Source organism: Hyperolius riggenbachi, chromosome 6 (genome assembly GCF_040937935.1).
Source record: "Hyperolius riggenbachi isolate aHypRig1 chromosome 6, aHypRig1.pri, whole genome shotgun sequence".
Classification (NCBI taxonomy): Eukaryota; Metazoa; Chordata; class Amphibia; order Anura; family Hyperoliidae; genus Hyperolius; species Hyperolius riggenbachi.
Window position 1 is genome coordinate 138,554,090 of NC_090651.1, and position 22,835 is coordinate 138,576,924.

Genomic DNA, 22,835 nt, shown 5'->3' on the forward strand with positions numbered 1-22,835 from the left:
GACCAGAGGACACACTTACCCTCTCCTTATGTATGTTTTTCTGAATCAAAGCTTCGGCTCCAGTGCTCTTTAAAGGTCACCTGAACTGTAGTAATGAGCGAACATCGCAAATGATCGTTCGCAATTGTTACACAAACGTTCCTTTGTGGCGGCAGCCAATTAAGCTAATGGGGCTGCCGCAAGCAAACGTTCGTGAAAACAATCGTGAACAATAGTTTGCAATGTTTGCCCCATCACTACTGAACTGAGAGCAATACAGAGCTTGAAATATTTATGTAACGATCGGTGAGCACAGAGAGGATCTGATTACCGGTGATCTGCAGCATCACTGGGAATACAGATGTATACCAGATTATACGTGATCTGCAGTATCACCGATAATCCGATATACTAGCTAACCTCTGTTCACCTGAGTAGAGTGTAGTGTTTGGTGTAACAGTAACGTTTAGAGGACTAGGCCTCAGTGCAGCAAGGAGTACTGCACAGGTTCCTTCCGCAGACCTGAGCTCTCCAAGACGGGAGGAGTAAGACGGACAGTAGGAAGGATGGTCTGAAAGGGACACTCAGGAGGAGGTGTCACTGACAGGACGGGGAACCGCCTTCAATAGTAAAGTCGGTTCTCGAGGTCGGACAAGCCAGGTAGTACACACACGGACAGATACAGTACAAGATCAGAAGACAAAGGCGGAGTCTAAATACAGGCGGGGTTCGGCAACGGGGAATCAGATATATCGAGGTACAGAATCAGGAGGCAGAAGCGGAGTCTAGGAACGAGCCGGGGTTCGGCAACAGAGTATCAGAAGTATCGAGGTACAAGATCAGAGTTCAGGGGGATAGTCAAGGCAGGCAAAGGTCATAACAGATAAACACAATCAAACTAGTACTTTAGCTATCAACAGAATCTAGCTAAGTGTAGGATTACAGCTCCAGCTGGTCCCGGCACACTTGCGGATCTGACTACGGATCTGGGTGCTCCCACGTATGTGATCGCAACGCCAGACAAAGAGCAAGTGAACAGCCAGCAGTATATATACACAAGGACCTTTCCAGGACCTCCCTAATTGCTGGACCAATGAGAGTTGTGGAAAATGTCAGCTGACCCTCCTGGTCAGCTGACTCATTTCTGGCTGTTATTTAAACTCAGCCTCTGAGCGCGCGCGCGTGTCACTCTGAATCTTGGTGGACTATCAGTCCCAGCCACACCAGTACTGTCTTGCAATGTATCTTGTGAACCGCTTGCGGGGGCCGCCTCCAATGCGGATTCCGCCGTTCCCAATGCGGATTCCGCCGCTCTGCCTAAGCGGCATGCGGCGGTTTTTCCGCATTGTGACGCCCTGCTGGACGCGGAAACAGCCGCCTCACTATGAGAGACGGCGGCTTTTCCGCGTTTCCTCACAATTTATTTATTTTTAAACAATGCGGAATTCTTGGCTCTTCTGCTGACCCTCTGCTTCTAATACTCTTAGCCATAGACCCTGAACAAGCATGCAGATCTGATGTTCCTGACTGAAGTCTGACTAGATTAGCCACATGCATGTTTCAGGTGTGGGATCCAGACACTACTGCAGCGCTCTGTTTACAGTCTTTAGAAATCAGTTATCGTTTTTTGTAGTGAGAATGCACTCTAGATTTCTTTCTTCTTTGATTTTAATGCTTGAACTGATACACTGTTTATTATGCTGGAGACATATGAAAATGAATTGAACGCATGTTGTAAAGCTTTGTGGTAAATTAACACTTCTAAGAAGTTTGGAAAATTTTGTGAATGTCACTTCTTCACTTGTTGCCACCCCTTCCACTGATTTGTATTGATAGCATGAGAGCTTTGGCTAACAATTGTACATTTACATGTATTTGTTTTGTTTCAGTCCCTTCAGTCTGAATCTGTTCAGTTCTAAAGGCGCCCACGCTCCTGTCCTTCCTTTCCCAGTCATGAATCCTTTCCCATGGAAGGATGGAGGCGAGATGAAGATGAGGAATCCATTGTCCAGATAGCTTCTTCTACAGCAAAAAGCTTACTGAGTGACACTGACAACTCCTCATTACTAATGTACTGTTACTACACACTACTGACTTTTTTTTTTTAATTTTGCCATCTCTATTTTTTTATTTTACATTTTTTTATTTTTTAGTGATTTTTTTGTTTTGTTTTTTTAGCATCTGATCTTAATTTGTACATATAAAGTCTTTAAATAAGAATGTACTAATAAGAGGGTATTTTGTTACGTTTTAGAAGATGTATGTATTTGTTTATATCTTACAGAATATATTTTCACTTTAGTAACCAAAAAATCAGAAGATATATTTTTCTGTCTAGGATGATATTTTTATAATAATGTTTGCTGTGCTGATTGTTTGAATGGAACATGTGGAAATATTTTCATGAACTAAGGCAGCGTGTTTCTGCTAAGGGTAGCTGGCTATTTCAGGGGTGATGGAGGATTGCGTTTATGTGATGACTCCATTTGTACTCATCGGGCACTTGGCTATGCTGCTGTTACTATTATGTATTATGGTGTAAGTGGTAGCAACCTAGATGGATATGGGCATACTCACAACTGAACTATTCTGCTTTTTTTAAGGCAGAATTATTTTTGTTTTACATACTTTTTTTTGTAGATTTAGAAAATCTGGCTCCTAAATAGAAGGCATATTAGATGTGAAAGAAACCTAAACTAGGAGCTGGCTTCAATAAAAGTGCTGCTAGTGCATTTTATGATTTTATTACAATTCAAGACATTTTAAATGGGAACTCTACTATTGTTGAGAAAAATATCATTTATTCAATGTATCTTTATATAGCAAGGATTAACGGTAACGTTTTTTCCTCTTGTTTACTTTTGTTTTATGTGCAAATAGAACACAGCAAGTCCACTGTGTTTGTAACAGAAACTGGCAGACAGGAATGTAGACTGTACTTCCAGTCAGTGGATTAGTGCAGGTGTGTAAATGAATAATAAAGATTCCAGCTTTGTGCAGCTATTTATGTAGACAGAGAGATGGAGTTTATAGGCAAACAGTAAAACTGTTTTGGTGCAACTGTTGCAAGCATTTGAGTCTACCTTCCATTTTGAAAAGTGAAGCTTGCTGTATACTTGATTGGAAAGTCAATTGTATCCAACAGTGAAATGAAAAAAAAAAAAACTTTTATAGCACTAATGTATGTTTATAATGAACGCATGGAATTTTTCTTTTATGTCTCCCCTCCCCATCTCTGAAGCATAAGTAAGCCCATCATCTTCATTACAGCCAAGTGGCCTTACAGACTTGCTGGTTGTATCGCGTACCACAGAGAAAGCATTTACTAGAGTGACTAAACAGTCAGGGAGCATGCCATCTACTGCACATATTAGGTACATGTGAAATATTCACATATTCAAAACAATAAAAGATCCTTATGAAGTCATCTGCCCAGATGTTATCAGGGACCAGGTCAAAGGAGTCAAAGTTTGGCCCTAAAAGCACCATGGAGACTTCAGCTTGAGTTTTAAGTTTATTGTAACTGTTTGGTACACTAAAAAATGCCATTACAGATTGACGTTCACATCTATTATTTTTGTAATGGAATGAGTTATAATATTGTGCAAAACATTTTTTCAGTTATTATTACAGTTGAAAATTATGTATTTTTTAAGGTCATTCCTTTCCAGCTACTTCCTTATAAGCAGAAGTGGAATGCTTATTATACTGTTGATGCTAATATGTACTCGAAGAAACAAATGCAGATAAGCTATTTTTTTTTTTTAATAATTGTAATAGCAATCTTACACTGTCTCTCTTATTGCTCTGTTATTACTAGTGTTCAGTGTTAGAAATCGGAACACCTTTCTCAAGTTCCCTGAACATACTTCAACCTCATTTAACACTGAAATGCAGACAGGGTCAGAGGATGTTCACTTCCTTGTGCTTCACTGCACATTTCACATGACTCTATACTTCCTCAAAAGCTGAAAGCAGGAAGTATTGAAGTTACATGAAACACACCATGAAGTGCAAGTAAATAAACGCTAGAATTATATAAAAACATGCACATCATGTAGTTTTTCAAATGCAAAAATGTAGTATATTAGAAAACATAGGCTGACAATATACAATCAAAAACATGCAGCAAGGTACAATAAAACATACATATGCAAAAATGTACAAAAAAGCTCAGCAACCATTGTAGGTACAGCATGCAAACAGTGAAATATGTGCACAAAATGCACACTGATGAGCAAAAGATAAATGGCAAGCTGCTGTAACTACTGACAAAAAGGTGCTGGCTGATAATGACATAGAAGTCAATAGAAATGACAAGCAGTCTAGTGCAATACAATCAGAGTGGAAGCGAGGTACAAACACCGCTGCATTACCCAGACGCAGCGTTTCGGAAATGTCCTTTTTCAATGGGGCAAGCAGGTAAGCAACTGGAGCAAGGCGGCAGAGCCTTGCTCCAGTACCTCCAGGACCTCGCTTCCACTCTGATTGTATTGCACTAGACTGCTAACTAACAGGGGACTGATAGAAGCCCCAGGTAAGTGTCTGTTTTTATTTGCAACACCCCCCCACAGAACCCCTTTAATATAGGACTACACTTCTCAGATTTGCTACATAGCATATAGTTACTATATACTAGCTTAGACCTGGATTATTGTAGATGACTAGCCTGTCATCTTGTTTGTTTGTCTCCTGATTAACTAATCAGCTTCTGCTTTCTGAGGTGAAGCTCTTGCCCTTTTCCCCCATCAGTGATTACTATGGTGTTTATCTGATCACATGGTTCTTCTCAGCGCTATTGCTTTTAGCAAATCTCTCTCACAGGAGAGTTTGCACTAAGTTGGGTAAGCTTTGTCACATCCGTGTTTGTACTTTGATGCTTTATCATTTTAAACCGCACAAGTAAAATTTCCACATTAGTATTAAAGCAAACCTGAACCCCACTTTCCTTTTTGTTCTCACTTCTATGTTTAACATGTATAAATTACATTGATTTCCTAATGGACAGTGTCCTGTCACCTTCATGGGCAGAGCTGTAGAATGTCCTGCCATCTTGCTTCCATACTTGTAGCAGAACCTATGATTCTTAGTAACATTTGATACTGGTGTCCATAGCTTAGACAAAGTAGAGGGTGAACAGTTGCCCTGGAACACAGAGACACCGGGAGCCCAAATAGTGCAGTATCTCACAAATAATAGAAGAAGCAAAAAATATAAACAGAGGGTACTCACAAAGGGAAGTTGCAAAGGGGCAAACAACCAGTGCAGGCAGGTGGAGATCAATAAACCCGACTCCACTCAGGGGTTTTAAGGTTAGCTGGAGATTGTCACGCTTTTCAAGAAAAAGGTCATAGGGGCCCGTAAATGGGGTCCAAGGGTATCCCCTACCCTGAGAGGGGGGGATGTGGCTTACCTTAATGAAGGTAATGAGGAGGCTTGAGGTGGCTTACCTCAATGGAGACAAATTTATATAAAAATGAACTTCAAAAGCACTGGCAACGCGTTTTGTGTGTCCCTGTCTACTTCCTCAGGCCGAATGAAGTGCCTCACTGTGTTAAGAGCCAAGGTTTGAGGCGCTTAGAGCAGAGCTGTAGGTTTCTCTTCTCTGTCACTATTCACAGAGGAATGATTTACTGCTTGTTTATGCTCTGCTTGCTTACACACTGCTTTCTCACTGATCATATAAGAACAGCTGAGAGAAAGATCTTAAGAGAAGGAGGCTGATATTTGATGCTTAACCCCCCCCCCCCCCCCCCCATTCAAGAGGGGCTCTTCCCGGCTCTGTTTACTTTACACTACCAGGCAGAGAGAGACACACACAGGAACATGTAGAACTGCAGCTAATAAGTTATGTACACAATATTTGAAGCTATATTTCTGCTTTCTGTCATGCTGAAGAGATTCCAGTCACAGGTTTACTGCTAGTGAGGACTGTCTCTGTATGCTGGATGTGCTGAACACAGTCCTCTACAGTAATGCCCACAGTGAAAACTGTTCTCTGTTAATGCCATATTTTCTTCACATAAAACATGAAAAGATGAAAAAAAAAGCCTTTGCATTGTTATTTACTAGTAATAACTGGAAATATACTGTATGTGGTTTTTAGAATTTTAGTTAACTTTCATAGCTGTCCTTTAAGCATGAGATGGTGTAAACTTTACTGCAATGGCTCGGACTTGAATAGAAAAGGTGTTACACTTATTTCTATGGTAAATAAAAAAAAATTATTTTGCCTTTAACTATCTAACTTCAGGTGGAAAAGTGATATCAAATCGATTTGAAGTATTTTCTTGCTTCTGTTGATTTTAAAGGCATTGTATTGACAAGTTTGAAAAATATCACCTAGGAGAAAACTCAGGAGAAAAAGTTAATTGCATATGGGCCCTTGTATCTTAGAAGGCGATGAGTGCTTTGCAGTAAAAAGCACAGGCAACCTAAATGCTTATATTTTGTTTTACAAATCTGAATTAACATTAAGTGTGAGACAGTGCAAGGTTTCCTTTAAATTGTGTCTATTTTAACTGATTGGCATAATCTTTCATTTTTACCAGCTAATTTATAATGTAATGCTACTTAGAAATTGCATGAAAAATGAAACAGGAAGGGTTGGGGGAGGGGTTTGTCGTTTTTTTTTTTTTTTTTAATCTCCAAGAGGTTTAGTTTTCACCATTTACTTCCTGCTGCGCAAATCATGAAATAAAAAAAAATATTTTAAAAAATCCATTCCCAAACATCATACCAAGTGAGTATTTTAAGGTTGGCTTTTGCCTCCATGCTTATTTAAAGGGATGAATAGTTTGTTTTCCACTTGACAGATTGTATTTATCAAGTGGTTATTGAAATAGGTTGTGTTAGCATATGCATGACAAGATAAGATCTAGACTAGTGTTTGTGGAAATGTTAGCATTTTATGCAGCTGGGTTGCTCTTATTATGGAAATGAATGGTGCTGGTTGGCAATATATGTAATTTACTTTGGCTGTATTTCCACATCACACGGATGTGAAGGCCTCCCTTAGTGGTCTATCAGGTACAGAAATGATCTTGATCACTGATAAAGTGATATGATGGCAAGCTTTCCCTTGACTTTCATCTCCTCTGAGGAAAAACACTGGATTGGATCAAAAGTGGATTCAAAAGTGAAATATATGTATGAAAACGGTTAAAGTTGTACATTATCTGTAGTTTCAAGCAATAATTTTTAACCATCAGCATTCCCATTAATACATGTATAGAAAAGGATATATATTTCTACCTCCCTTGTAAAGGAATATGTTTATTTGCATCCTATCTGCTTTTTTACTTTTGAAAATATTGATTTTCCTGTTTTATTTAATAAAGTTGTATTACAATACGTGTTGTGTCTACATTTTGTTATCCAATATATATGGTTCAATGAAATAAAAAGTCCATAACTCATAGTAAAATATGCTTACATGACCAAGAAAGGTCTTTGATCATCAAAGCAGGACTTTGTTGTGTGGTTGGTTTGGGTGCAGATTGGCTATAAATTAGCCAATGGCAGCAACTATAGAATTTACAAGACAAGACAAATAACATTTATATTGCGCTTTTCTCCTTGCGGACTCAAAGCGCCAGAGCAGCAGCCACTAGGGCGCGCTCTATTGGCAGTAGCAGTGTAAGGGAGACTTGCCAAAGGTCTCCTACTGAATTAGTGCTGGCTTACTGAACAGGCAGAGCCGAGATTCGAACCCAGGTCTCCTGTGTCAGAGGCAGAGCCCTTAACCATTACACCATCAGCCAACTGCCATTTGCTTGGTTTTACATGCTGGTACTGCGCTATAGGGAATCCATTGCCAGTGCCTGGTATGAAGACTGTAGGTGAGTATTAGTTATGGTTGGAAATTCTTTAGGAATGTAAGTATTAGGTGAAGATTAGGGTTAGAAGATTAACATTGGATTCTCTTATTCTAGATAATCCTTTCAAGTAATTGGGCAAATTTTATTTTCTGTTTATTTTTTCTCAGAATAAATAGTAAACCAGTAGTGAAAGAATTTGGAGGTTATGATATTTGTTTTAAACTGTACTGTGCCTAGCTGCCCCACTAATTCTGCACCCCTAATGCTTTAAGATACTGACCAAGAATGAGTATGCAGATCAGTTGCTCTGACTTCAGCTAGAGCCCATTAACCACATTTGTTTCATGTTCTTAATGTAAAAATATAAGGGTCAATATACCAATATAGTCTAGAGAAGGAACTGTACATTAAACAACTGAAGGTAAACTTAAGTAATTTGCAGGGCTGGTGCTTCCATAGAGAGACACAAGTCAGGGATTGTAGAGGTCACAAGTTTACTGTCTTTACGATATAAAAAATAAATTAAAAAAAACCTGTCTCTGGTAACCTGCAAACTGTGTTGGAACCAATGGTAAGTGCTTGTTAGAGTAATACACTATATTGAACAGACTACGAACATTGTCAGAATTCTGGTGTAATGTAATGAAGCCCACCTGATCTCCATTTACCAATTTTATAATCTGAGTGTTTAGTAGGGAAATGGGGTAATAGTTCTTATGTTAGAGGGAATCTTGCTTTGGTTTAGGGATTACCAGGCCTGGTCCGCCCATGATGCCAAGTGAGGCGACTTCCTCAGGAGGCGGAAGTCTGGGGGCAGCACCAGGTAGAAACGGGAAGTGAAGAGAGTGCCTGGCCAACCTATACTGGGGGCAACTGTACCTGGCTAACCTATACTGGGGGCAACTGTACCTAGCTACCAATACTGGGGGTACCTATACCTGGCTACCTACCTATACTGAGGGTGTTTTTCTGCGGGACTCACTGTAGCTATAACATGCGGTGCAAATTTTCTGGTGCTGTGCGATCATTCCAATTCGGGAAGGGGTCGCATCCTCACAAGTTTGCCTCAGGCAGCAAAGAGTCTAGAATTCAGAAATTCAGGACGAACCAAATGGCCTTTAAGTAAGTAGTTATATAATATTCTCGGATATGGAGCTAATTGTGAAACAAGCTTCATAGGCTCCTGTCAACTCCTCAAGGCTTGGAGGTTTATTGTTGTTTAGTCCCTTAATGGTATTTCTAATGTTCTCATCTGTAATAAGAACATTCAACTCTTGTGCTGATTCAAGAGTTACGTCTGACAAAAACAGATTTTATCTCCTGCTCATGTGTACAGGAAGGTTCATTATATAGTTTTTGGTAGAATTGGTGAAAGACACAATGAATATTGCTAGGCTTACCAGTAACCATGCCATCTTCCTGTTTAGTTTTCTGGACCTGATTAACTACTTTGGCCTCCTGGACGTACTAGCTACGCCCAGGAGGCCATGTGCACGTCCGCGCGCTCCCGGCCGCGGGTCGTTAGCCTGGCAATAAGTGAATCGGGCTATGGTGCCCGATCACTGATTCCTCTCCCCCGCTGAAAAAGCGACAGCTTCTCTCGGAAGCTGCGCTTTTTCTGGCTGTAACGTCCCCCATACGTCGCTCTAAGCTTATGTTACGCTTAGAGTGACGTCATGTAAACAAACTCATGGCCGCCATCTTGTGGCCAAAAAGTAAAACTACAACTAAAAGTGAAAAAAATGAAACTCAAGACACATTTACATTATAAAACTATGGCTCACATCCCAACCTCCCAAAAATACCCAAATAAAATGTTTAATACAAAAAAAAACATTACAATAAAAAAAAACATGTAAATATTTACATAAGGGTCTAAAGTTTTTAAATATCAATGTAAAGATGAAATATTTCTAATTTTTTTTTATTTTAAACTTGTAAATAGTGATAGATGCAAAACAGAAAAAATGCACCTTTATTTCCAAATAAAATATTGTCGTCATACATTGTGATAGGGACATAATTTTAATGGTGTAATAACCGGGATATATGGGCAAATACAATACATGAGTTTTAATTATGGAGGCATGTATTATTTTAAAACTATAATGGCTGAAAACTGAGAAATGAGTTTTTTCTGTTTTTTTTCTTATTCTTCCTGTTAAAATGCATTTACAGTAAAGTGGCTCTTAGCAAAATGTACCCCCCACAGAAAGCCTTATTGGTGGCGGAAAAAACAAGATATAGATCAGTTCATTGTGATAAGTAGTGATAAAGTTATAGGCTAATGAATGGGAGGTGAAAATTGCTCGGATGCATAAAGTGAAAACGACTGAAGGCTGAAGTGGTTAAGCTGCTGTCGCTGACAAAGTTTTTGAGTTAGCCATCTATCAGGTTTATTCAAATACTTGTGAATTTTGGCCTGTCAATGTAAACATTTTTTCAGTGTCTATAGATAGAACCAACTTGATCACAATTTAAAATAAAGACAAAAAATGATAGAGCAGTAGATCCAACCAGACCAGCTCTTCAATAGTATGACAATCTAAATGCAGAACTGAGCATACCAAGCACCAGAAGATAAGCTCTAGCACATGTTCATTCGAGGGCAGCAAAACAAACCCAATCAGGCATCCTCGACTTTGCACAAAACAAAACTTATGCACAAAACAAATCCTAGGCAATATGTACAGTTAACATATAAAGGGCAACACTATCAACATAATCCATAAGAAACTCTTCTAATAAACTGTATACAAGGACAAACACTTTGATGCAGTATGAAGCATACATGATAAAGATGAGTATGCTAGAAGCAAATAGCACCAAAGAAATTCCGCTTGGGGGGGAGACGCTTCTGGAGTTCTAGGACATCTGGTAGGGTCTGTGCGCTGGGTGGGCCTTACTTCAATCCAGGACCTTGTTGGACGAGGGGATCTCAATAGCCTCATGGCAGGAGATGCAGATGGCAAAGTAAAAGCAATATTGCAGCCAGGTTTTAAGGGACTTCCTTGCTTCTTCCATGTTCCTACAAGATTAGGAATGATTGTCATGCTGAAAAACAAGTGCAAAGGGGAAGCCCTATTGGTACCTCCTATTAGCCTGATTTAAGTTTGTAGGGGGGGACTCCAGAGATCGCTGTCAAGCCACGTGCTGCACCAAGAATCATGTCAAATTATGTCCCTGGGTAGATCCTGGTTCCTATGCTTTTTCAGGGCCCTGTGAATTCTGACGATGCGGAAATAGATTTAAGGCTGTGTCCTTGATGTCCGTAATGGTCTCAGGACTACTACAAATTCACAGATCTCCCCTCCATGTCCTGGTCAGGTCATCCAATTGTAGCTGATGGCTCTCATTTTGAAAACCCTGGTCTCCAAGCTGTACTTCATCTGTCTCTAGGGCATTAGATTCAGAGATAGAGTCCACTTGACGTTCCAGGTCAGCCATGCAGACCCCCGGCCTGTTCATACAGGTCTGTGACTGCAGCCGCCAGTTTCACCTTCAACCTGCGGTTAATGTTGTTATACAATTGGTCAATGTTAAGCTTGGACCCTGTCTGGGTAGCTGCTAGGGATTTGTGGGTGCAGCATAGACTATACCTGTGCTTCTTGGACGCTATCTTTGTTGTGGAGTTTGAAGGCCTACACAATGAGGCAACTGAATTCTGTGCTGGAGAGTCCTTCTACAGCCAATTTGCTCTTCCTCCCACTCCTGATCATGTTACCGATCTCGGGGGAAGCTTTGTAAGCCTACAGCTAGCATGATTCTTCTACGGGGCTATGCATGCAACCCCAACGAGTGTGCATTTTATACATATGCATATACATGGATTTACAACTTTATTGCAATAGTGGTCCTTTAACCCCCTTGGTGGTATTCCCAAGTGTAGCTCAGGATTAATTTTAGCAGCAATTAGCGATAGCCCTGAGATACAATCGTGGAGACTGCTGGGAGGGCAGAGTGCAAAGTGCACAGCAGAGCTGTAAGATCACGCACCTTCCCGGGATCCAGCTGCAGCAGCCTGTCTTCTTTGTGTCCTCCCAGGGCCCCATCGTTATGTTAAGATCACTGTCTGTCACATGATGACAGAGGACAGCGTCCCCCAGAGGACAGGAGGAAGACTTGCAGCATGTGGCTGGACCCAGGGGAAGTGAGTGATCTTTGGGCTTCGCTGCACACTCTCTATAGGGAGTGGGGGGACTTACCAAAGTACCTATACTCAAGGGCAGGGGGGGGGAGCACTTTTTGGCTATCTGCGTTGAGGAAACCTCGCTGGCTACCTGGCGGGAGCATCTGGCTACCTTTACTAGGCACTCTGCCTACCTATGATTTAAGGACCTCTCTGCCTATCTATATTGGGGGGCTACCCATAATGGGGGACACACTAGGGCTACCTGTGGTGGGGTCACTGTCTGACTACCCAAACTGGGGGAATGCTCTGGATATCTGAATCATACTGCGAAGGATGTCGTGGGTAATATACAGTTTATTATGCACCTTTGCTTGTCATTAAAGGGATCCCGAGGTGAAAGTGATATGAGGATTGCCATATTTATTTCCTTGTAAACAATGCCAGTTGCCTGGCAGCCCTGTTGATCTTCTGGCATAAGAAGTGTCTGAGTTAAAACCCTGAAACAAGCATATGGCTAATACTGTAACCTGATCTGCTACATGCCTGTTCAGAGTCTATGGCTAAAAGTATTAAAGACACAGGGTCAGGACAGCCAGGCAACTAGTATTGTTAAATAGGAAATAAACATGGCAGCCTCTGTATCCTCACCTCCGGTTACCTTTAAGCTGCAGATAGTTTCATTAGTAGTTAACCCTCCTGGCGGTCTAATGAATTCCGCCAGGAGGCAGTGGAGCAGTTTTTTTTTTTTTTTTTGAAATCATGTAGCGAGCCTAGGGCTCGCTACATGATAGCCGCTGCTCAGCGGCATCCCCCCGCCCGCTTCGATCGCCTTCGGCGATCTCCGATCAGGAAATCCCGTTCAAAGAACGGGATTTCCTGGAGGGCTTTGTGACGTCATTGGGAGTCCCGATCCACCCCTCAGCGCTGCCTGGCACTGATTGGCCAGGCAGCGCACGGGGTCTGGGGGGGGGGGGCGCGCGGCGCGACGGATAGCGGCGATCGAGCACGGGGTGGCGGCGATCAGGGTGCTGACGCAGCTAGCAAAGTGCTAGCTGCGTGCAGCAAAAAAAAAAATTAAGCAAATCGGCCCAGCAGGGCCTGAGAAAACCTCCTGCGCGGCTTTACCGCCAGCAAGGTTAATAATGAAAGTGATGTACAATCATTTTCAGCTTAAAGAGACTCTGTAACAAAATGTTCAGCCTTATTTCTTCTACCCTATAAGTTCCTATACCTGTTCTAATGTGGTCTGTCTTACTGCAGCCTTTCCTAGTTGCAGAGTCGCTGTAATATCTCTGTTATCTAATCTTCTTTCCTTTGTCGGCTCAGGCAAGAATGTGCTGCTCTGCTTGTGATAGGGATAAGCTATACACACCCTCTCCACGCTCCCTGCAGGCTCTGTATGGGTCATAGACTGAGCTTCTCTGAGCATATCACAAGCTGGTTAGCAGCCATGTCTTTTGTTTGTAAACACTGCCTAAAACTGGCAATTACAAGCCAGGATTGCAGCAGGGAGTGGCATAAACAGCACAGAGAGGCCCAGGAGAACATAATGAATAGAATGGTATGCTTTTTATTGTAAGAATTTTAGAGTACAGATTCTCTTTAACCACTTGCCGACCACACACTCATAACGCGCGTCGGCAAAGTGGCAGCTGCAGGACCAGCGACGCAGATCTGCGTTGCCGGCTGCAGGCTAATTAATCAGGAAGCAGCCGCTCGCGCGAGCGGCTGCTTCCTGTCAATTCACGGCGGGGGGCTCCGTGAATAGCCTGCGGGCCGCCGATCGCGGCTCGCAGGCTAAATGTAAACACAAGCGGAAGTAATCCGCTTTGTTTACATTTGTACAACGCTGCTAACAGTAGCAGCGTTGTACCAGATCAGCGATCCCCGGCCAATCAGCGGCCGGGGATCGCTGTCACATGACAGGCAGGAGCCTGTTAGAGGCTGCACAGGACAGATCCGTTCCTGTGCAGCCTCGGATCTCCGGGGAAGGGAGGGAGGAGAGGGAGACAGGGAATCCTGCGGTGGAGGGGGCTTTGAGGTGCCCCCCCCCCCCGCCAGCCACACACAGGCAGGAGCGATCAGACCCCCCCAGCACATCATCCCCCTAGCGGGGAAAAAAGGTCGCTCTGCCTGGTGTTTGATCTGTGCTGTGGGCTGTAGAGCCCACCCAGCACAGATCAGCGAAAACAGCGCTGGTCCTTAAGGGGGGGGGGGGGGTGGTGGTAAAGGCTGGGTCATCAAGTGGCTAAATATAATTAAGTTGCTATGGGGGCACAACGTTTTTTGTAATCTGCTCTTCCTGCAATTGCATTATAAAGTAGGAGAAAATGAACAGGTTACACATTTCAATGTCAGATAATCTCTTTCCCCAGACAAGTATCTATTATCTGAGTTAGCACGCAACACGCTGTGGAACTTATATTACAGAAGCTCAGATGTAGCTTTGAAACTGGCAGTGAGTGCATTCTATACCATACAATCTATACTCGCCCAGGAGCTCACCATGCAAGTTCCATGTTTTCACAAGCAGATTGTTCTACATCATTCTGCTGAAAAGAAGCAGTGACAATTATTGTTAGTCTTTCTACATAGCCTGGCGCTCGTTAACACAGATAATAGATACTTGTCTATGGACATAGATTACCGTATCTAACGTTGATAAGCATACTGTTTATGCTCCATGTGGAATCCTAGCAGATTACAAATCATATTATAATATACCCAGCTAGTAATGACATCTACTGGAAGACCTAATTTAGGCTCATGTTTTTTTTCTTAATGCACATTGTACGGAATATATCATAATTTGCAATGTATAAAGTTTTAAGCATTGTACATATGTCATTTTTGCATTTATTTCTATTAATATTATTTGTCTGGGTTTGCAATGCTGGCGTTCTGTGCCAATGTCAGACACTGCTTGGCTGAAATGGACATCAATTTCACTGACAGGATGTTACCAGGAAGGAGCTGGAAAGGGACACGAGCAAGTCTTCTCCAGGAGAGCTGATCGCCCCAGCCTCTTCCCTTTACTCTACAGAAGGTAACAGAGGGAGGGGGTGGGTGGGACCTTTAGGTGATGCTCTGTGCAGAGGAGGAAACTCCCATTTGGCTTACAGCTCCATGCTTTGTGCACAGATTGCTGGGTCATGTGATTGGCTTTTCTCTAAGAAGATGTATATGGATGTTACACATTGACGAGAGGACTGGCCATGGAATGGGAGGACGGCTGCTGCACATGGATGGAAAGCCTCAAGAAAGTTGGCCTGGGGTTGAAAAATATAAATCCAGCCTTGGCTGGAGGTGCATTGAATGTGATAAAACATATACACGCTAGATTAGACTCCGAAGCAGCATGATAACTTGAGTATGAGGCTTTACCTTGGGATGTACAGTGGTGACAAAAGCCAGTAGGACTTTCATGCTGAGAGACCTTGCGATCTGCTTCCAAGCTGGAAACAGGGGCGTAACAATAGACCCTGCAAGGGATGCAGCTGCAGGGGGCCCAGAAGCCACAAGAGGGCCCGTCCTGAGAGACTGACAACGGAGACTGACGAGAGAAAAAAAAACTTTCTGCTCTCTGCACAATTGTTCGAATGACTGCATCTGCTCAGCCACTGATAAGGAATCATACAAAGTTTTGTAGACAAATATTTATAGACAGCCCCTATTCAGTCTGCAGGGGGAGGGGGCCCCATCAAAAGTTTTGCAGGGGGGCCCAGTGATTTCTAGTTACGCCCCTGGCTGGAAATCCTGTAAATGAAATCTGTAGTGGGTGGCCTGTCTTGTATGGCTCCTCCTGAATTGGGGTGAGAGGATAACTCCAGAAGCAGTGGCGGCGCCACACTGGGGCTTACCCAGGCTTCAGCCCCAGCTGTGATGTTGTCAGCCCCTCTTAAAGCCCCAACCAGCGGCCACCTCGAGTCCTGAGTTAGGATGGAAGGAGGAGGGATGGCGCGGCAGACAAAACCCCGGGTAAACAGACGCAGGCAGGCGTGGACTGCTCTGAGACAAGAGGTGGAGATTTCCCCCCGGGCCGCTGCCTCCTCTAACAAGGGACGCAGCTTGTTGGTGCACCGCCGCGACCACGGGATTTTAGCCCCGCCCCCAGTTCTTCTGGTCTGCCTGCTTACAATAGGGCTTCTCTATTGGCTGGCTGCCGTGTTAAACTCCGCCTCCATCCTTAGCTCCGCCCCCTCACAATGAAAGGAACTAGAGATGGGAAGTTCGGATCTTTTTAATGATCCGGATGATTCGAATCGGATCATTGAAAAGATCCGGATCTTTGATCCGAATCTCGGATCATTTTACTACCGAAGCATTCGGGGTGAAATGACTAGCAGGACAGGTCTTTCCCTGCTGTGGACAGGAGAAGGGGAGGGGGGTGGACACACAGAGAGAAGGGGAGAAGATGGACAGAGGGCAGGGAGTGGAGAGAGAAGGGAGGAGGGACGAGCAGAGAGCAGAAATGTTTGTGCACACAATACCCACATGCTGCAATCATATGCTTTACATGTATTTATTTCACCTATATGCTCATCTGTGTACTTTCCATGCAAACGTCACACAGTGAAGGAAAGCATTCCCAGAAGATAAGTGCAGCTGTTTAGTGCCGAGAGCAGGAGGATCATTTTGCCCTGCAGTCACACTGTCTGCAAAGTTACTGAGCTGTGCTGAGCCAAAAGCTTCAAATGTGTTCACTGTGCAGCACTACGGAACAGACAGCCTGTAATGGGCAGCACATTTCAGCCAGTATGTGTGCTCTACACATATCTGGCAGTGGCACCCATGTCTCCTCTCTCTCATCTACCTGTCTCCCTGCAAGGCTGCCTCCCATCCAACAGAGCGATCCCTGCTTCCAGGACCCCGCTGCCCGCTGAGAGGGGGCGTGTCGCTCCTGGCCCCGCCCCTTTTGCGATCCGAATCGTTCATTTTGATGATTCGGATGATCGACTCATTAAATAGATTCGGATCAAAGATCCGAATCGTTCATGATCCGGACAACACTACTGTTGCAGCAGTTTTGAGTGAGGGGATCTGGCTGCACCTGATTGACATCCTTCCAAGCAGGGCGAGGATGCCAGAGACACAAAGAGAATGGAGAAGGGAAAGTCGTCAGCAGGCTGCCAGGACCAGGTTATTGCTGGGGAAGGGAACAATACACATGGACAATGTGGCTGCACTATGGGTGAGGGGCACATCCTTCAAAAGCACCGCAAGTGTGCTCAAACGTAATTCTAATGCCATAACATCATGTTTTGTAATAGCAGTTAAAGGAAACCTGAAATTGATTTATAAAGAAAGAGTTTCACTTATCTGGGGCTTCTGTCTGCCCTCTGCAGCCTTCCCGTGCCATGCGCCGTCACAGAACAATGCTCCGGACCCTCACCACAACAGTTTCTTTTTCGCTGGCTTGCAAGTCGATGTTAACTGTGCTTGTGCGGCCCTGGCTGTGTGCATCCTTGTTCGTGCTCCCATCACCAGGTGCGTCCTCCGCAGGCGCAGTACAAGACGCTTGCGCAGCAACAAAGATGTGCATGGCCTAGGATGTGTGCGGGGCCGCGCAGGTGCATTGGACATCGCCTTGTAAGCCAGCAATAAAGAAACTTAGCCATGGCGGGGGACCGGAGGGTCACTCCGTGATGGCACGGGTACAGGGCAGCTGAAGGGGGCTGACAGAAGCCCAAGGTATGTGAAACTTTTTTTTTTAATCAACTTAAGGTTTCCTTTAAAGACTAAGGCTCTGTTCCCACTAGAGTAGAGAACGATCTCAGGAGCATGAGTGGCGGGTGCGCACACCCTTACATGCACAGGGTCAGCGGCCACTACAGACAGGTTTACAGAAAAATGGGGAGACAGCGGAACTGCAGCGCAGGACACAGAGACTTGTGGGAACCTGTGAGGAAAAAAATTACCCAATTGGGTAATTACCTGGGTAATAGGGAAGCCTGTGGAGAATCCAGATCCTTCCTCCTAACCATTCACAGGAAGACTGTGGAGAATCCAGAGACTTCTCCCTAACCAATCCAGCGCAGGGACTTGTCGACAGAACTTGGCTGCACACTGGCTTGGAGTCAAACAGGCACGGCTTTTTGTTGGCTCCATGCTACTGAGCAGGCATAAGCCATCCTGCATAGTGCAGCCATGGTCATGCTAGTAGGGGAGCACGGCTAGGAGGTTTGCGGTGCTAGAATGGGGAGGCATACTAAAGCATTGTCGTCCCCACTCAACCTGTCTGCTTTCTGATGCTTCTTGTGCCCTACTCCTTTGAAACATGATCGAAAAATTTGTGTGGGCCTCTAGGTTGTGTTCTTCCCCCAGTCCAAACGGTTCCCGACCTCCAGAGGCGCAAGGAAACTCCCGTGGCAGTTTAAATTTGTGTGACGTGATGACATTTGTCACACGCACGCACTGTGCGCGCTGCTCAGTCTTGCCAGGGCCCATCCAGCTTCAGAGGCTTGGCGCTTTCACTCCGGCGCCCGTTGCTTGCACCGGCACTTGCACTACTTAGTTGCACTGCACTGCAGAGTCAGTGCAGCCAGACTGTCAGACACACAACCGAAGATGAGGAGGAGAACAATAAGCAGGAGCGACTGGAAGTGCGTACCATGAGGTCATGGGCTGGGATGACAGAGTTTTACATATGGTTGATCATCTACAGTAAGTAAAAAAAACCTAAACCATGAATTCCCAAACCAGGAGGAGAGTCAGTTTCACATCATATACTCAAACAGATAAATACTCCTAGTCTCCTATACATTGCATTGCCTCTTATGCAGTTTATGCTGCAGAGCTCCACACTAGTGTACAGCACCTTGGTGTGCCCTGGTGGGTCAGGTGCCCAACTGCCCATGATGTCAGTGTCATGATTGAACTTGAATCATGACACTGACATCAGCTGACCCACCAGGGCACATCCGGCCGGCTGTACACTAGTGTGGAGCTCTGCAGCAGAGGCAATGTATATGAGTATTTATCTGTTTGCGTACATGATGTGACACGCTCCTGGTCCTGAAATTCATGTTTTGTTTTTTTTTTACTTAGATCACATGGACCGCTGCTGCCAGATTAAGTATTTTGGGGAACAGCTGCCAGATTATATGTATGTTTGGGGAACCGCTGCTGCCAGATTATGTCTATTTTGGGGGAACCCCTGCCATATTATCTGTATTTTGAAGGAACCTCTGCCATATTACATGTACTTTTGGCAGTGGCATAGCTAAGGAGCTGTGGGCCCCGATGCAAGTTTTGCAATGGGGCCCCCCAAGCAATCTATACATAACAATTGATACGGAGCACCAAAACCTGCCAATGGCAACCACAGTGTCAGAGGTGCAAGTAGGGGATGGGGAACAGTTTGTTAATGATTACCACTATTCAAAGTATCCATAGAAGTGATTATTATGAGCACAGGACCAATAGAGAGCTAATACTGTAGTTGAGGCTGGGCCCTTCGGGGCCCCTCTGACCCAAGGGCCCTGATGCGGTCGCAACCTCTGCAACCCCTATTGCTACGCCCCTGACTTTTGGTGAAATGCTGTCAGATTTACATGTATTTTGTGGGGAAACACTATGGCAGTGTTTAAACTTTCCTGGCAGAGCTTTTACACCACTGCTAAGGTCATGTATATTTGGCCCCACTTATGACCATGCCCATTTTTTGGCATGAGCCCCACCTGCCAGCCATTGAGCCCCTATTGAGCCCCCCCAAAAATCTGAAGCTGGAGCCACCACTGTCCAGAAGCCCACATTATATTACCCCCACACCCTTTAGGGCATTGAAGGAAGGTCTGGATGTGGTGCTTGTCTTTAAAGACTGGCATAAGAATGCTTTGTAAGAAAGGAAAGGTCTTGCTATCTCCACATTGCAAGCCCCTCCTTTTTGAAAATATGTTGATATGCATTGGTCACGGGGTGGAAGCCCATTAAAAAGAAAGAAAAACAAAAGCAAAAACGCTTTTAATATGTATGTGTAAGTATACAGATAGTCTCCTACTTAACCACTTGAGTTACAAACTTTTTTATGACATGGTTTTGTTGCAAATGTTGCAGGATTGTATAAACTGTTATAATTTATAAGTAGTTCAAAATACTTAAAAAGCACATCATAAACAACCCAAAAACATATATAATGATGAATGACAGCACTCCTCTTCTAAAAATCTTTGTATCAGATCACATCCACCTCAGATCCAGGTGGGTCTAGCGTATGTTGTCAAAATAACCAGGCATCAGCAACTTCCATCACAAGTAGTCAAATAGGTTTTAATCCAGTATCCATTTAAGATAAACAATAAAATAGCTCATAGCGTAACTCTATAAAATCAACACTAGTCAGCCTGCGTCATTCAGCGCACTTACATAATCCCTGTGGTAAAAGCGCCTATCGTGCTGATGAGCCCAACGGTTCCACTCTGGTGGTGTCGGCACCCCGTTCCTCCACAGCGGCGTGTCCGCTAATAAGTTTGATGATCCCGGCCGGCTGGTGAGTACTTCCGCAACCAGTGACGTCAGACGCACCTGGCTCCGCCCTACGTATTTCGTCTGTTCAGACTCATCGGGCTGATGTCACAGGTGCGGCCGACGTCTTAAATAGCTCCTATTTCTGCCTCCCTTCCGATCAATGGAACGCAACCTTCCGTTGCGTGATGACGTGGCTGGACCGCATGTCTCTTTTCATTGAAGCCTGTCATCAGCCTCGCTACCTATAACTTGATACTGTGAGGAATGCATTCCATTTAAAGTGCGCCATCTAGCTGTCTAATTACTAACTATTGCTGCTAGCTATCTATGTTAGAATTGCTACAAATTACGTATGAAATAACGTATAAAATAAACACTGGGGATTGGCCACAAGCAATAAAACAATTAGCTCATTGCTAAAACTAAATAAAATCATAATAAACAAATCTACCTTGTATAAATTGCATTGATTAAATCTAACTTATAATGGCTTTTTGAGTTTAAAATTACCATAATTATCATTAGTTGTGTGCTGCCTTCAAAGTCTACATCATAGTTTATATCCATAATGTGTCACTACTAACCAGGGTGGACAATTCTAAGTGAGGTTAGTATCAACCTCCATACACATATGTGATTCCTGTTGGACTTGTGATAGCGAAAACTCTGAGTAATCTGAACTTTTAGGTGTGATTTGAGTAGGGCAGTCTGTTGATTTATTGAACCCAAAAACATAGTTTATACTATATGTCCAAATCCAGAGTTGTCCAAAAGTAAATCAACTATTCCCGTTTCACCATGTTTAACACAGGACTCAGCTTACATACAAAAAATGTAGGCAGCAGCAGGCAGCAGAACTGGCCCTGACCGCGCATGTCAAGTTTGATGTTGCGTCTGAACATGACAAAGGTAAAGAGAACAAGCTGTAAATAGGCTCGTATAACAATAACAATCTGCTGTAACAGTGACGTTTTCTCTTGAACAGACGTTTGAGCTCTCTCATTACACTGTCTCTTGACTTATTAGAGCACTCAGCTTAATGTCAGGATGGAAGGACCTCTCTGAGGATTTCCATATCACTACTTAGCTTTAGTTCTTGCGATTATTTCCTTAAATAATCACATAATAATGCTTTCAGCTCTCTTTTTAAAGGGAATCTGAAGTGAAAAAAAAACGTATGAGATAATACATTGTATGTGTAGTACAGCTAAGAAATAGAGCATAGTAGCAAAAAAATAGCCTCTTGTGGTTTCCAGTACAGGAAGAGTTAAGAAAAATCACTTTTTATCTATGCAAGAGAGCATCTCTGAGTTCTTCCACCCAACTTGGGTCGGTTACAGTGCTGATTTTTGAAGCACTTATACATCAAAGAAACAGTGATAGACCGCTTCAGATAAGATTTTCCTGCAGGGGAGATTAAAGGTTCACCATCTCTTCTCTTTTTCATCGTTTAAAATACAGAGTGTGGTTTGTAAATTGCATATATGACAGTATGATGCAATGTTATTAAATAAATGCTATATATTCCAGAAAATTAGAATATGAGACTCTTTTCTTTGCTACTAATGTTCTATTACTTATCCGCACTACACATGCAATTCATTATATCATAAGGGTTTTTTTTTTTCGCTTCAGTGTCACTTAAAAGTAGCTCTGAGGGCTGTATTCATGTTTTCTATTTATACAGGAAATGTATCCCACTGTAATAGTAACATTATTTCTGCCACTGCATGTAATTGGTGCGGTGCAAAGTTGCATAGATCTAGCATCAATTTTGCATCAACTTTGAATTATTACCATTTTATTGACTATCCCTACAGGCTAGAGATGGTCAGTGAGATGCAAGTAATTCCTACATGCATGCCAATTTCATGTCAATTGTATGAAGCTTGGAAACCAGCCAATAAAAACGCATTTCCTGATGATTTGGGACACCCTATCTCCAAGCAATTTGCATTAAAGTGGGATTATACTCTGAAAACTTGTATTTCAGCAACTACCGTATTTTTGGGACCATAAGACGCACCTAGGTTTAGAGGTCAAAACTAGGGGAAAAATATATATGATAATCTTCGGTGCATCTATGGTATTGAGATGTCTTCTGGAGATTTCTTCCCCCAAGTGTGCTGCCCCACAATCTACACTATCAACCCTACAGTAATGCAATTCAGTTTGAATGATACACTCACACTGAAAGCAAACGATAAGCAGATCCACAACATGGCAAGCAGGTTGATTAATTAAAGCAACTAAGCAAGCAAAGCAGACTCCTCACAATCCAATAAGTCTGCACAGCTGGAGCAGCCTGGGCTTCTATACCATACATTATTGCCATAATAACAAAAGTTGAGAGACACTTGTCACTGGTCTTGCCGTTCAGTTCCTTCTTTCAGGCAACCTAGTGGATCCAGTTGGCTCTCCTCTGGAGTGAGGTCATA

General features: G+C 43.3%; 1 protein-coding gene across 2 annotated transcripts in view; it reads left to right on the top strand.

The window, feature by feature from the left end:
* Positions 1 to 7,317, top strand: part of CDC14A (cell division cycle 14A) — a 208,153-nt gene extending 200,836 nt beyond the window's left edge. The window contains exon 15 of one of the 2 annotated variants that reach the window (XM_068239995.1): positions 1,869 to 7,317. In XM_068239995.1, the coding sequence (XP_068096096.1) occupies positions 1,869 to 1,995 (127 nt within the window). In that variant the 3' untranslated portion in view covers positions 1,996 to 7,317. The remainder of the gene's footprint in view (positions 1 to 1,868) is intronic. The other variant, XM_068239994.1, reaches the window with a different exon arrangement.
* Positions 7,318 to 22,835: the final 15,518 nt, after the last annotated feature.